The sequence below is a fragment of the Protopterus annectens genome, chromosome 8.part1 (genome assembly GCF_019279795.1).
Source record: "Protopterus annectens isolate FY-2018-M chromosome 8.part1, PAN1.0, whole genome shotgun sequence".
In the NCBI taxonomy this organism is placed as follows: Eukaryota; Metazoa; Chordata; order Ceratodontiformes; family Protopteridae; genus Protopterus; species Protopterus annectens.
This window is the reverse complement of record NC_056742.1, coordinates 139,616,774-139,631,773: the sequence shown is the minus strand read 5'-3', so window position 1 is coordinate 139,631,773 and position 15,000 is coordinate 139,616,774. Positions and strand designations below refer to the sequence as shown.

The window sequence follows — 15,000 nt, the reverse complement described above, 5'->3', positions numbered from 1 at the left end:
CCATCATCCAGTCAGACATAGCCTCTGGCCTGTTAGCAGCAGCTGATATTTACCAGTTTCTGGTGGGTCCCGGAAAGGAATCTTTAGCCTACCAGCTGTCTCAGTAGCTTGGATTGGAGGCTCAACAACAAGAGGAAATGGTCTTTGACCACTCCTTTGCCAAGTTACTTTGTGCAGTTTCGAAAATGCTCTAACCAAGCAGCATGCCATTCTTGATACTTAATGCTGGTATTTATCACATTTCTCACACCTTCCTTGTTAGAAGGTGCATGACCTTCATTTTACCACTCAGACCAGTTTATGATTATGCAGAGGGATCCTAATCTAACCTCAAGCTGCTGCACCATGAAAACATCTTGTGTTTTGTAAGGTCTTTCCTTGATACTCTCATGGTGATGTTAAACCCTCCCTTGCAGACAAAACAAAATATTTTTTTTTTCTGCCAAAAAGGCACTTGTTTTGTTAATCACTGTATGCTAAATGGATAGTTAGAGACAAATAAGAACTAAAGAAATCAAAGAAGAATCCCAAAGTACTGTAAACTAGAAATTAACATTAGATCAAACAGCAGACAACCTATTAATGAAGATGATTACATGTACAAGCATTCCTCTCAACCTCTTAGAACAAGAAACCTGGACAAAGCCATAAATAATGGGGGGGGGGGTACAAAGGCCCAAAAATATTGACACTTTTTAAATACTGCTCTTACAAACTTAGAAAGTTGACAGAACATGTTTTGCATGGGCATGAATTTTCTCTAAGATATGAAGTCTGAAAATCAAATGTCTGCCATTATTTTCTGACTTCAATCCTCAATGATTTGCCAGAAAACTTCAATTTTATGATAAATGGACCAAAAATACAAGTAATAAATCTGGACATTCTGCGAAAATCTGGACAGTTGTGAGCTATCTGTACAAGGAATCATTCAGATTGATTAAACACTAACAAACATAAAAGGTAAAGAAATGCAGCTATAGGGATAGAGAGACTACAGTTCCAGAGTTCAAGAATAACAATACTTTGCAGCATATCAACATGCTACTGGCGCATGTCTAAAAAACACAGCTGAGACACATTACAAGGGTGGTGGGGTCCACAGGATCCACAAGAATATCGTCTGAGGAAAAAAACGCACAAGACACTCCAGTGTCATGGAAGCTACAGTACTGGATGCCAAACAGCACTAAACAAATGAGAAAATTTTAAATTCAGGCTGAATAACAAAGCTACATGGCTACACTAACAAAATTCTAAATGACATTAAGCTGCATGGTTACATTTGTAAGTACTACAGTGCCACAAAAAGCAGGTGTAGATCAATAATGTGGCCTTAGCTTTTTACTTTTCTGACAGTATTTCTTACAAACTCAGCAGATTTTGATTATAACCAATGACAAGTGCAGTCAGTACTTCAAATAAATGCACACATCCAATAATAACCCCCCTTCCTGTAGCTTGTCGGCTTTTCACTTCAACATCTTACAAAGGAAAAAGTTGCAATTTTTTTGGCACTCTACTTAGAAAAGGCCACGTACCCTTGCTCAAAGCTAACTCAAAACACTAACTTGCGTCAAGAATAATAAAATTAAGAGGTTTCTCTAAAGAAGAAAATGGCACAGGATGAGGAAGAGTATCCAATGACAGAAGCAGAGAGAGAAGAGGGCGGCTGTAATAAAATAGAAGTACTTGAAAATACACAATATGTTTGAAACACAAAAATAAGGCTCAAGGAAAAACTGAATAGAATAGGAAATACACTAAGTAATCACTACATATTACAAAAAACAAAATTCTCACCAGCAGTTCTTGCAAATCAGCTTCAATACTTGGCAATGGGGTTCTCCAGAATTGAAAAGTGTTGAAGTTTGCATCTTCACTCAGATGGTTGGCGTTTTCAGACTCTGAAGGGTCGGATTCTTTGACCTTTGAAGGACCTTTATTACCCTTGGGGAAAAGTATAAAGCAATTAAATGGAAAGATCATTTGGTAAGTATTGAAGACAGATGATAAAACAAAATTCTGAATTAAATACCATGAAGACACTTTGCTGGATGCTTTATCTTACTACATAGTAAAATGCATTAATCAGAAAATGCATAGGTCCATTAAGTATGCTTAACACTTGCCCAAGTAAGGAACAGTGCAGCACACATGACCTTCAAGTTAAGCCCTTGACAATCTTCCATGACCAACAAAACACTGCTCAGTGAGCACCATTTCCCTCCTCAGCCACTTTCACAAAACTCACCATCAACCCCCCCCCCCCCCCAAAATTAAGTTACTACATTTTGTATAATTACACCTGGTCAAGCTTCTTACAGTACAGTAACAGGTGGCTATTACAATTTATATTACAAGGCAAGGTGGAATATTTGAAATAAAGAAATGAAAATTATGGTCCAATGGCACAAAGCTAAGGCTTCCATCTTAGCCGCCAATAACCAGGAATGGATTAATATCCCAGCTGACAAAAAGACAGCTAGGAAAAGAGAATGGAAAGGCAATTCATAACAGAATGGGAAGAAATATGTAAGGCTCTTAAACATGCTGTCAAGTTCAGAAGATTTAGGATTTTTCCATGCAAGTGTTTGCAAAGATACACTATACCTGAGGAAAAATCTTCCAAAGCCTGTATTGGAGTAGAAAGCAAATGCTTAAAGCATGATGGGGTCAAGTGACAAAATTGGGAACATGTTTTTTGGGAATGTAATAACATGGCAGGTTTTTTTTTTAAAATAATTCCTGCAGAGTACTTTTATGGAAATGTTGGGGAAACAATGGAAGTAACTTAGGAAATAATTTTAATCAGAGATCGAAGATTTGAACTTCTAGGTATAGTAAGGACTTAAGTTCAAGTCTGTTGTATGTAAAACAATGAACTATAACAATTAAAACTGTTACAATGGCTTCTTTTCCTGTTTATGCATGCAAACCCAAGTAATCTTTATTAAAATCATACTTTAGACAATATTTAATAAAAAAGACTGCGGCACAAGCAAAAAAAAAGAATGGCCCTGAAGGCCAGAACACTAGTCCTAAAGGAGGACTTGGGATATTCAAAAGGAAATATAAATGAACTACAAGTACTTAAATTTGTATAACAACTTATCAGTGCAAAAATTAAATTGAACACACCAACTTAAACGATCTACAAATTGGGACGATTCAATAAATCCTACACAGTCCACTAATACCACACATGCACACGGTATCGCACTGGTTTTACATTCATTAAGTGGCTCTACATGGCGCATAGAGCTGCACAACCATGGTAACACTGCGGCATACTAATTGTAGCATAAGCAGCTGAACTGTATACTAACCAACCAATCCAAGATGGTGGAGTTACTCAAGCCATAAAGTAACCATGCAGACTCCATGCTGGTTTTCCCTGTGAATTCCAAAAACCTACTGGAATACAGCCACAGAAAAGTCTACACAGAAAGAATGCTAGGCTGCTGTTGCTTAATTTGTGTGCATGTGCAAGAGGCTGAAGTCTATGCTGTTGCTAATGGACCACAGCCAAGAAGAAGAGTTTTCAGACCCAGTTTACCTTATTACAATCTGCATCAGGTAGAACTGCAGAGCACTAGAGTGGATACAGGTGGTCCTCCTGCAACATACTTGTCCTCCCTGAAACAGCAGCACCAACATCAATCACATTCTGTTGTGCTCTCTGGATCCTTGACAGTGGCTAGGAACTCCATTTGGTATCAGTGGTGGCTCTGTAGCAGCACCCTCCCCCCTCTAGCCATCCGTTCACGAGCCACTGCAGCTACTCTCCTGGAGGTCAATGAAATCACGTCAGTGGCCCTATGACACACACGATCATATGTCCTGCTCTGGCCACCTACTGCATTTACATTAGCCACTACCTGCTCTCAAACATAACCCCATGTCCACTCTCAAGCAGAAAGCACCATGCTGCCAAAATGCCTAGACAAACTCTTCATTCTCAGGGTCACTAATGGGGGGTTTTCAAGGAGTGGGATGCCAATGTGCCATAGCCCTAGGTAACATAACACAAAAAAGGATAATGCACAAGTATCACATATAAAAGCCCTGCTTAGATAAAACGCACAAAAGGTAGTTTTTCAACATTACCCACTGAAGAAACAAAAAAGTCAAGGTATTCAAATATAAAAAAAGATTTATGTGGTTGCAACATAATCACACACAAAGCAAGGTTGGATCTGAAACAAGAACAGTAACAATAGCAAAGCAAACCTCTGTACAAACAAATTTTGTTTGTGCCAACACAGAAATGGAACTAAACTCCCCCACACCCAAAACAGGCAAATGACACATTTTGCTAACAAACCATCAGTGAACTGATAAAAGTGCTATCAAATCTGTCCGAAAAACATGTGTACAAATTTACCACAGAACCTTTTTCTGCAATTGCAAACTGTGTTTACTGTAATGAAATTAATGTGGATACTACTTTTATACATCCCATTACTAAAACATTTACGGATTTTGTTACATGCTGTACAGACTTATCTTGCTGTGTTAAAAGCCATCATTTTTATATTCGCCTGACCAACCAAAAATTAAAAGAAAGGACAGGGTCTCATTTAATTGCAATAAGAGGAGGGATTGATAGTAATGCCCTAAGCAGACATTACTTCTATGGGAAAGGACTCATAAGTTTAAGTTTAGAGTCATTCAGAAGGTTTACACTAATGTGATTTGGATTACTAAAATGGAAACCGCATTCTGAAACGAGGTAATACTTATCTGCCTTTATCTGTGTATTTTTTGCCGAGCAGTTGATGGTATTTTAAAAACAGTTAAAATATTGTACTTAATTGCTTGTCATTTGACTTGTGTAATGTCTATTGATATGCCAGCTTTTAGCACAAATTAAAGCGTGGCAGAAGAGCTAGTTTGTATTTAGCATTGACGAAGAGTTGTCCCTAACTCGAAAGCTTTGCTGCTTTTAAATTGCATTTTATCAGCTTCTTTTAATAAATTGTTCAGACAGTTGAGTCACTGCTTATGCTTTCATGGACTGTATATTGTTTAGCATCTGGGACCCATTTGTTCACCTGGAGAGAACAATCCTCCTGTGGAAGTTGATCAGGTCAAGGCATTTGACAAATCCAGACAGGAGTTCTGCTGTGGTGACCCCTAACTGGGAAAAGTTGAAAGACGAAGACGAAAGACTAAGAGTACCAGGTCAATATGCGATTAGTGCTCCTGCTTTAACTGGCTTACATTTACATGCCCTCATCTGCTGCATTATGATTCTTCACCTGCCCTTGTTCCCTGTGTTCATTCCTACAAAATTCATCTGTATGGCCCTATTCAATAAATACACTTCCTGTGACCGTTTAAATGGCAGTCCATGTACCATTACAGATCATTTACACAACTTTTTTTCAGTATGCCTGAAACTGTATTCCACAATACTCTGCACTACACTAATGTGTTTGGACCATATACATATTATTAACCCTGGTAATTACTGCGGCATTCCACACAATTCCGCAGACCTAGTTTGCCCATAAGTAAACAGGTCTTCTGCTATCCGTGTTGCTTTCCATGGTTTCCTAGCCAGCAACACTGCTGCCAGCCACAAAACCGTACTTGTTTAGGTTTAAAGACTGTGCGCAATATGAAATTAGTGGTGTTGCTCACTGTGCAAACATACACACTCCATGCAGGCTTCACGCGAAGCCTACCTGGAATTTGAATCCCAGCAAATGTATATATTTATTTCTTTTATTAGCACATGATAATTCAAATTAACAAAATTCAGCCCAAAATGCTCTTTGGCTTCAGAGTTCCCTTCTTTATATATCAATACCATTGAAAGTACGTTTACACATTCAAGCAATTTGTAGTTGGGTACAGTAATATACTGTGCCATACAAAGTAAATATGGAGTAACTTTAATCAGCAAACACAAGTGCAATTAAAGGCTGAATAGTGCATGTAATTTAGTGCAAGGTATACTGAAAATAAAGGGAGCAGCCACAGTCACTACTAGCTACTGTTGTAATACTATGAAGCTCCATTCTTTGTTGCATATTCACTGAAAACAAACCTTTTCTATAAAATATTGACATTTTCATTATAAAGCTGCCATACATAACTGATATATGCTTGACACAGTGATGTAACATTGTCTACTGTATTTTCACAGTATATGAATCCATCATGTTTGAAAGTTGCAATTTATATTCTTTCCCGACTTTATGGAAGTAGCTTCCTCTCAAGAGTTCTTTCCAACTTTGATTGTATTTAGGATAATTCAGAAGTGCCAAAGCCACAATCTGGTCATTTTTTTATCTGAATGTTTATTTTCTCTTCAGCTACAACATATATCCCTTCACATACACATCTACAACAGCCTTTAAATTTGCAGTGCTTTCCTCAAGGAGTTGTAACTAAACTTTCACTGTCCTCCCAATACAGAATAAGTTTAGGGCAATCATGTTCCCCAGCTTCACAAGATTCAAGTCAATATGCATATACGTGTTTCTAGGTTTACAAAATACAAAAAACACATGCAACATATGAATCTGCTACGTAGTCACAGTAAGGAAAATATACATATATCTAAAACAGGGGAGAAAGTAATCCAAGACCAAAGTAGTCTATCTGAAGAAAAATAAAGTCAAAAGAAGCCTAAGTTTTCAGGGATATGTGTGGATGAATTCTTCCATATGGGTTGCAAATGCATCAAGACTCATTTAAAAACTCTACAATATTGAGTCTTTCACTTAGCACTTCACTGTCCTTTACTTTTTGACTATTTTCTGTTATCACTCCTGTTAGTCCACACATGGACTATAGAAGCTACTTTCAACAAAGTACTTTATATAGCTTTTCTTGGCAACTGAAGAAACAGATGAGAAGTCTGGTGACCAAGTTTCCTAAAAGGGCGAAAAAGCTTATTCTTGAAATGCTTACAAGAGATTTGACCACAAACTTACAAAGCCTGAGCCATGTATAATGAACAATATCAAATATGGCTTTATGGGATGCTCTGTCTACTACAGTGAGAAGTTATCAGCATCAGCCAGGTCTGCCACCTGGATTCCAACTTACACAATACATTCTCATGACATCTATTTCAGCGACTCCCAAGACTTTCCCAATTAAGTTACACTGAAAGCAAGTAATTTAGCCGAATGCTTATATACAGCAAGTTCCAGATGTATAGATGACCTGTCAAAGCAACTTCATGCCAAAGACTCAGGCTCTAGGGTTGACTTGCTGGGCTCTTTTTTGGGGACTCTTTTGTTAGTGCAGCAGCCATCACAATGGAGTCAGTTAGGGAAGCCTTACTCTTGTCATTGGAAAGGTTAAAATATCTTCCCTTGTCTCCTAGGCACAGGTGCCAACACATTCAGTTCTGAACACCTCTAGACAACTAAAATCATAGTCAGCAAGAGGACATTATCCAAGAGATAAACTGGGCTAAGCAGAAAGCCTTGTGCAGTATTTTTTCTGGCGAGACTGGATCAGTTGACAAGGGCATCCACTGATGCATTAACTGCAAAATTTCTCCAAATTTGGGACTGTGTATTACAGTTGGGAAACCCCTCCTCCACAGGGAGTTTATGTGCTTCATTTTTGCACCTCCTCCTTCTAGGAACATTTGGAAAAGGTTTATCCAAGTGTAAGGAAAAATAAATCTGAATTGGATACCTCCATCCCATCACTGCGGCTACTTTCAGACTACGAACATGCTGGAAGCCTGCAGATGTTTATAGTAAACCCTTGTGGACATCTGACAATGAAGGCTGCTCCTGCAGACGCCGAAGGTCTTGGCACTGCACTGAAATTACTTGTTGTCAATAAAGTTGTATAGCCATAAAGGTCTGCAAAGACAATCCAATCGGATCACAGAGCAGATTCCAACCTTAGAGGATGGCATAATTCGAAAAATGAAATAAGTCAACAGTGATGTAAATGACCAATTAAAGAGGTGCAAGCAGCTGACTGGTTTGATGATCCTGGAAATAAAATACTTAGTACCCTTCAAGTCATACACAGAGCTATTTACAATAAATCTGACCAGAAGTTGATTAGAGAGAATGACTGAGTGCTAAACTTACAATTCAAACACTTTAAAAAAAAAAATTATTCATTTTACAAGAGGCATCATAGTGCTGTTGATAAATTGCACCAACACATTAAAGCCAGCGGTCAAGAGTATCAAACTTTTTTTTACATGAGGAACTGCATCACTCATTACATTCAGTCCACAGAGAATGTTACAATATTAAAGCTGTGCTGTTACTGTGATTGCTTTTTCATTGTGAAGTCCAGCATACAGCACAAGTGAAGACTTTGTCAATTATGATGAAATTTTATCTTGACAAAACAGCAAGTGGATAAAGCAAGAAAGCAGTGATCACAAACTGACAGCAAGCATGGCCAAGTCACAGTATTAAGACGACTGGCAGAACACTGGAACACACAGGAAGAAACATCACCATAAACAATACAAGCGGTTATTCCTATAAATAAGAAAATATTAATGCCTCATACAGTCACATGGATACCTCTGAAACCTTGTTTTTCTAAAGGCAGACCAGATACAGGTAGTTCACAACAGGGAAACAAAACAGTGCATGGTCTACACCAAAACGATTGGATAGCACAAAAAGAACAGTATGTGCGGTCTTAAAGGAGAAAAGCAGAGGGGTACATCAATTACTGAAGACATTCACGTAATCCAAAAAGGTCATCAGCTTTCTAGAGACACATGCAGAGGGGGCACAAATTGAGTATTTTAAGGTGGTCGTTTCAGGGAAGACAACAGGGGGAAAAAAAAAAAAAAAAGTGTGCTGGATTACAAAAACAGCCTTCTTGTAGAAGTCAAAAAACAGAAAATAGAATTCAAGAGTACAGATATAAAACATTAGGCAGTTTTTAAGGTGTTACAACGAAGTGGTAAAAATGAAGAGAAAAAAAAGCATCTCCAGCTTGTTCAATACAAAGGAAAATGGGAAAAACTAGGTGGACCAAGCAGTCCTTATTGGTGGTTTATGCTTATAAGCAAGAGTAGCAAGCAGAAGTAGAGTTTCAGCACCACAGCTGTGTCCAGTGGAGCCAATCCTTCAATAACTTGTTCACTTAATGTTATCATGTTTTCTCAGGTAAGTGGCACTCCTCAATACTTCAGTTTCTGAAACAGAAGGTTTCCATTACAGGTATACAAAATAAAAGTCTACCCATTTACTAATGTACAGTATTGTCAAGAAGCTTGTGAGGTGTGGCTAATGCTGAAAATCTGAAAGCTTCCAAATGAATTGAAATAACTCAAACTCAACACCTATCATACTGTATTTTTAAGCTCATATGATAAGCATTCACTTTTCTACCACTTAGAACTACCACAGCACCAAAATGTTTAACTTCAGTTTTGGCTTGGACTCCTGAATGCATTTGCTTACTTTCAGCACTGTATCACACAACAGTTTCAGTATGGAAGACATCATGTTTTGAATGCACAAGTACTGTAGACACGTCAACAGGAAAATGCACAGGTCCTACTTCAAGGGAGGAGCACACTAGAGTTCAAGCATAAAGGAATCAGCTAGCCAACATCCTCTGATCTGTGACAACTGCTACTGCACCTGAAGGCAAAATAAAAAAGCCGCAAGCATTCAAGACAAAGAGAAGGCATAAAAGAACTACCATTTGTAATGAAGTACCACAAAAGTAAGCTCCGTTGTAATGGGAGACACCTCTAATGCAAGTAAACATTTTGGAAAACACTCCCCACTTACACAGAAGTAATCATGCATTTTTTTGGGGGGAGGGGGGGTATTTCTGCCCTCCCTACCAGCAAACTATCAAATTTTCACCATCAGCTGGCCCATTTGATTTCCATACACTGGGGTGAGGCATAGAAGAGATCACAAGTTGACAGAACAAACCTTTAAGGCTCTATTTTCTTTATACATACTTAATTCCACAGTGTGTGCCTAGTAACAATTCCTGGGTCCAGCATGCAATGGGCATCAGCATGGTACTATGTAACTTAAATTCAGCAAACGATGTTAACCCCCTTCAGGACAGTCTTGTCCTTTTGATGAAGTCAAGGCTCCCGTGAGGCCTCTGGTCTCCCCCCAGGGGATAGCATCATCACTCCACTCCATTCCATTCCCACAACATGCAAGCTCCACAAGGTGCATGAGCTACTAACTGAACTAGGGTCCTAGGACAGTTAGGGCTTTACTCCTGTACACTAATGGAGCTGGCAAATTAATCAAACATTTAACTTTGTGGGAATTATTGCCTTGGGAAAGAAAAATGTAATAAATGCAATTGTGAATGCGACAACTCTTCTCCCAGATTCCAAAGTCAAACCAACAGAGATACAGGAATCCTACATTCAAAATTCAGTGTGTGCTCAACTTGGCTCACTATGGCACACCATGTGTGCCTTCTCACCACTCAAAATCAGCCCTACCCTTAATTCTCTGACGTTATTGCTCTTTTGCCACAGTTTTACTTGCAAGCCTTAGTGAACTCTACTATAGAAGTAGAGTACACACAGTTTCCTCCTTTCCATTCAAGCAATATTTCCCAATTATGTAATAAACTGTGGTGACTAACCTCCATTTGTCTTTTGACAGCAAGCTTGAAATTATATATATTTTCTGTCTACTAAACATGGCCCCATCCCTAGCTGTATTCTCCTGTGGTACTATGAATTAGCATAGTGTATACATAAAAAAAAAAAAAAAACATACATAGTGTACACACACAAACACACACAAACACACACAAACACACACAAACACACACAAACACACACAAACACACAAACACACACAAACACACACAAACACACACAAACACACACAAACACACACAAACACACACAAACACACACAAACACACACAAACACACAACACACACAAACACACACAAACACACACAAACACACACAAACACACACAAACACACACAAACACACAGAACTCTGTTCCCACCAAACTCCTACTTCAACAAAATCTGTCATGGCAGTTTTGTACAGTGTTGTAAACTAGCTCTCCCAAGGTCTGATTTTCAAACTTTTACATGTAGAAAGTGCTTGGCTTAAAAAAAAAAAAAAAAAAAAAAAAACACTGCAATTTCTGTTTAACGTTAACATACCTAAAATTTCTGTGAAAGTTAAAGTACAACGTAGAAATATGGGTTTATAACTCCAAATACCCACTGGCTATGAAGACAAAAGATAAGCTACCATACTTTTCACAACACAGAAGTTTCCAACAGATAATGGTAAACAACAAGACTGTCTACTCTTCAAGAGCTAAGCCTCAAGTTCTCCTGTATGAAAAAATTCTGAAATGGTGTCTCAGAAGGATCAGAATAATCTGCAGATAAATACTATGGGACTCTTTATGCTTAAAAACAGAAAAGTCGCAGCTTTGTCCATTTTAGACCATCTTTGACCTCCTTCACAGGAGGACATAATATCTGACACTTTCTGAAAAAATGCCAGCATTCTGCCCAACATCTATTTAGCTCCCTGCACTCTGGACACTTGCAGAAGTTTTTCGAATGTAGCATAGACTCTGCAAATGGCTCAAGGTTTCCATAGCCAAGAAACACCCCCCATCCCCGCCCCTGCCATCAGCCTTTTGCATCTTCCATATAACAGACTCAAATTCCTCTCTACAAAGATCTAAGGAAGAACATGTACTTCATTATAGTAATCCAGTTTTGGATTTAACTTCCAAAAGCAGTCACCGCAGAAGACTGCCTTAGTGGAACACTAAAATTTTACAAGGTTAACTATTACAAAATGTGTGCGTGTAGTTTTACACCTGGGTGAAGTGGTAGTAACCCGAGCATTACATTTATTTACATACATAAGGCTACGAGTACCAGAGAAAAGGTGCATCATTTTCTATACAAAGCAAAAGCAAGTATGTTGAACAGCTTAAAAATTAAAGCTGCACAAAAATACATATCACAATAAGGCAATGATGGCCCTTCTTGAAGGACATTTTATAACATTTAATACAGCGATTTAAATAAAATGCTACGATCAGCTCAGCTAACTTTTTAGCCCCGCTACACTGTCCTCTTACACATTCCATGATGTGGAACTAAGTACCACAGAAACATGCCCCATTTGTACTCCTCTATTCAATTTTAACAGTTTTTTAGGAAACCAATAAGATGTGGTTACTGAATTTAAAAAGTAATTACTACTACCTTCTGGCAAAAATACCTGCTGCTTACCACAAAGTTCTTTTCTGCCTGCAGATTCTATATTCTTAAATACTGCACAGCAATGCAATATATTTATATCGTTGAAAACACCTCAGCTGCAAACAAATGACTATCTGTATGTTTAAATACACAGATATATGCACCAATTTCACATTTATGTTACACTCAAATTTAAAAATGTGCACACAGTCTTACAAAATATACCAAAACCCAATGGAAAACAAATGGCAACAGTTACAAATAAATGAAAAAAAAATTACTATATAAAATGTATTTTTTCTCTAAGTGTTTTTGTCTTATACAATGCAAGACTTCATCAGAATAAAACAGATTTCACTAAAAATATCTTAAATACCAATCAATACATGAACATGTGATATAAGACTACCAATAATCTATTTTGAGGCTTTTCCATGAAATACACTTGTCATTCATATTCCTTTTTCTCCAAAGCTAACTTCCTCCTCTGTCATCACATTTGAAGGCAACACTATCAATTTTCCGCCTTGGTTCAAGATTATTAACATTCATACAAAACACAAAGACTTCATTTTAACTCTAATGAAACAAAGTTACTTTAACAAGATACTACAGCATAAAGCCCATAAAGGTTTGGAACACACATGCACACATTTCACTGAAAGAATAACTAAGGAGTATGACAGACATTTTCTACATATACATCCTAAGCTTTGAGAGGGCCATCCAAAACTGGGTACACAACTGGGCTTGTCCACCCCATACAGACCCATTTATAGCAGACAATCCCTCTCTGATGTCTAGTTCATCACATACCTACAGCACATGCACTCAACCAAACAACGATGCATTATAGTTATAGGACCAAGAGTACATGCTCCTTACTCCAAGGTGCCAAACTCTTACATGCAGCAAAATTCAGGGCATCACACCTGCAAGCATGGATACAAAGAAATAACTTAATACTTGCTAAAAGCTGGCAACAATCCCATCACAAAGGGAAGAGAGTCCAGACAAGAGGTACTTCCTGCATATAGCCCACTCAAAGAAGCCAACATGCAGAGGACTGGTATGTTTGTTGCAACTTAGTTTGAGGGACCTTTTGCAATAAGTAGATGCACAAAAAAAAATCTCAAGCACCTAAAAGACAAGGAGGCAAAAGCAAGAAAGGTTATCAGACGGAAAACAAACAGCATAGGTGTTTCGGAATGCAGCTCTAACCTAGAGCACAGATCTAGACAACATTTAGTAAAGGCATATACCAAACACCAAGCAGCTACACCAAAAAAGTATGCAGTAAGATCATAAAATCTAGGAACAAGCAGCAGTCACCTTCTGGTAAAATGGGATGTTACAGCATTTGTCAGTGGTCAAAAAAAGCAGTTCATAATCTGTATCTGGCAAGTGCCACAAGTTTAGCAAGGATACACCATGAACTGGTCCATCTTCTATACATTATGGAAGTAAGACAAGACATGAACATAAAGGGTATTACGGATGTATTCTCCTCTGGACTAGGAATGGGCAAGTGACAATTCAGAAACAGAAACCACCACTGGAAGAAAACAAGAACAGTCCCAAAAGAAACTTGGCCGTTGTGCAACATGAAACATCTTACTTGCAAACCAAACTCCCAGCTAAGAATCTGTTTGGTGAACGCAATGACCACCAAAAACATATCTGTCAATAATCAAACATTAAGCCCACTAAACCAGCAAATTCAAAGTACATAAAACTAGGCAGGAAAACATTTAAATTTGAGTTAGAGGGAGGAGAGTGGCTAATAAAAATGGTGGACCCTCTAAAAGCCACTTACTCAATCTATTCCCAAGTCAGAGCCATCTCTCTAGAAAGGTCACAAAGCACTGAAATGGTCAACACATGCTGCCATGAAACGAGCTACATCTAAAGGTGGTCCAAGAGAAGGAAGATGAATTACTAGTATCCTTGGAGAACCGATGAGTTTTTCTTCCAGACTGTTAGTTGCATTTTGTTGCCATACATGTGCCTGGTAAAACATTTCCTAAGCTTCTTTAAGCACCCTGAAATTTTCAAAAGAAAAGCTGCACATATAAAGAGGACTACTGAACAGCCAGTCTCAGACAGCAAGGTGATTATCCTTTCACAGAGGTAAGAAGTTACAAATGCATACAGCACAATAAATATGGACTGTAAAAATACTTTCAGAAAAGCTTTAAGCATCCTTCTTTGCAAATTCCAAAATCACAACGTGGATTAATTGGAAGCTCTTGTTTATGGATACAAATAGTAAAATACAAGAAGTGAAAAGAATTTTAGTCCATTTAGTTTTACATATGGGTCAGCCATACCTTATATCAACAAGAGGAGATGCTGTGGACAAAACCTAAAGAGTTGAAGGAATTTATCTGGGAGGGGACAAGGGCAAGAGTAAAGAGATATAAGCGGATCCTTGCAATAGAACAAGGTGTTTAGGATTACCTGATTTAAAGTGATGTTTTCAAGCTACACAGTTAAGGCTCCAATACAAAAACAGGTTACAAGTCAAAGCAGAAAGTAGAAATGAATGATGATTAAGCAGGAGGAAGCTCAAAAGAATTGAGAGAGACTGGGGATTTTGGACGCACATTCTTAAGGAGAATATCATACAAAACAGATTCATAAAAGTAGCAGAAAGTATTCCAAGACCTGAGCCAACATGACGTTGAAGAAATTATAGTTTACCAACAGAAATAACCACGTATGAGTACAGAAAATAAAGCAAGAGGCAGCTGGAATTTACCAAGAAAACTGGCAAAGGAACCAAAGTATTGGGAGCA

The 15,000-nt window shown here is 38.1% G+C and overlaps 1 protein-coding gene across 1 annotated transcript in view; it reads right to left on the bottom strand.

The window, feature by feature from the left end:
• Window positions 1-15,000, bottom strand: part of NOB1 (NIN1 (RPN12) binding protein 1 homolog) — a gene marked incomplete in the record, with an annotated part of 517,851 nt that overhangs the window by 401,003 nt on the left and 101,848 nt on the right. The window contains 1 exon segment of the mRNA XM_044081784.1: window positions 1,804-1,950. Coding sequence (XP_043937719.1) covers window positions 1,804-1,950 — 147 coding nt within the window.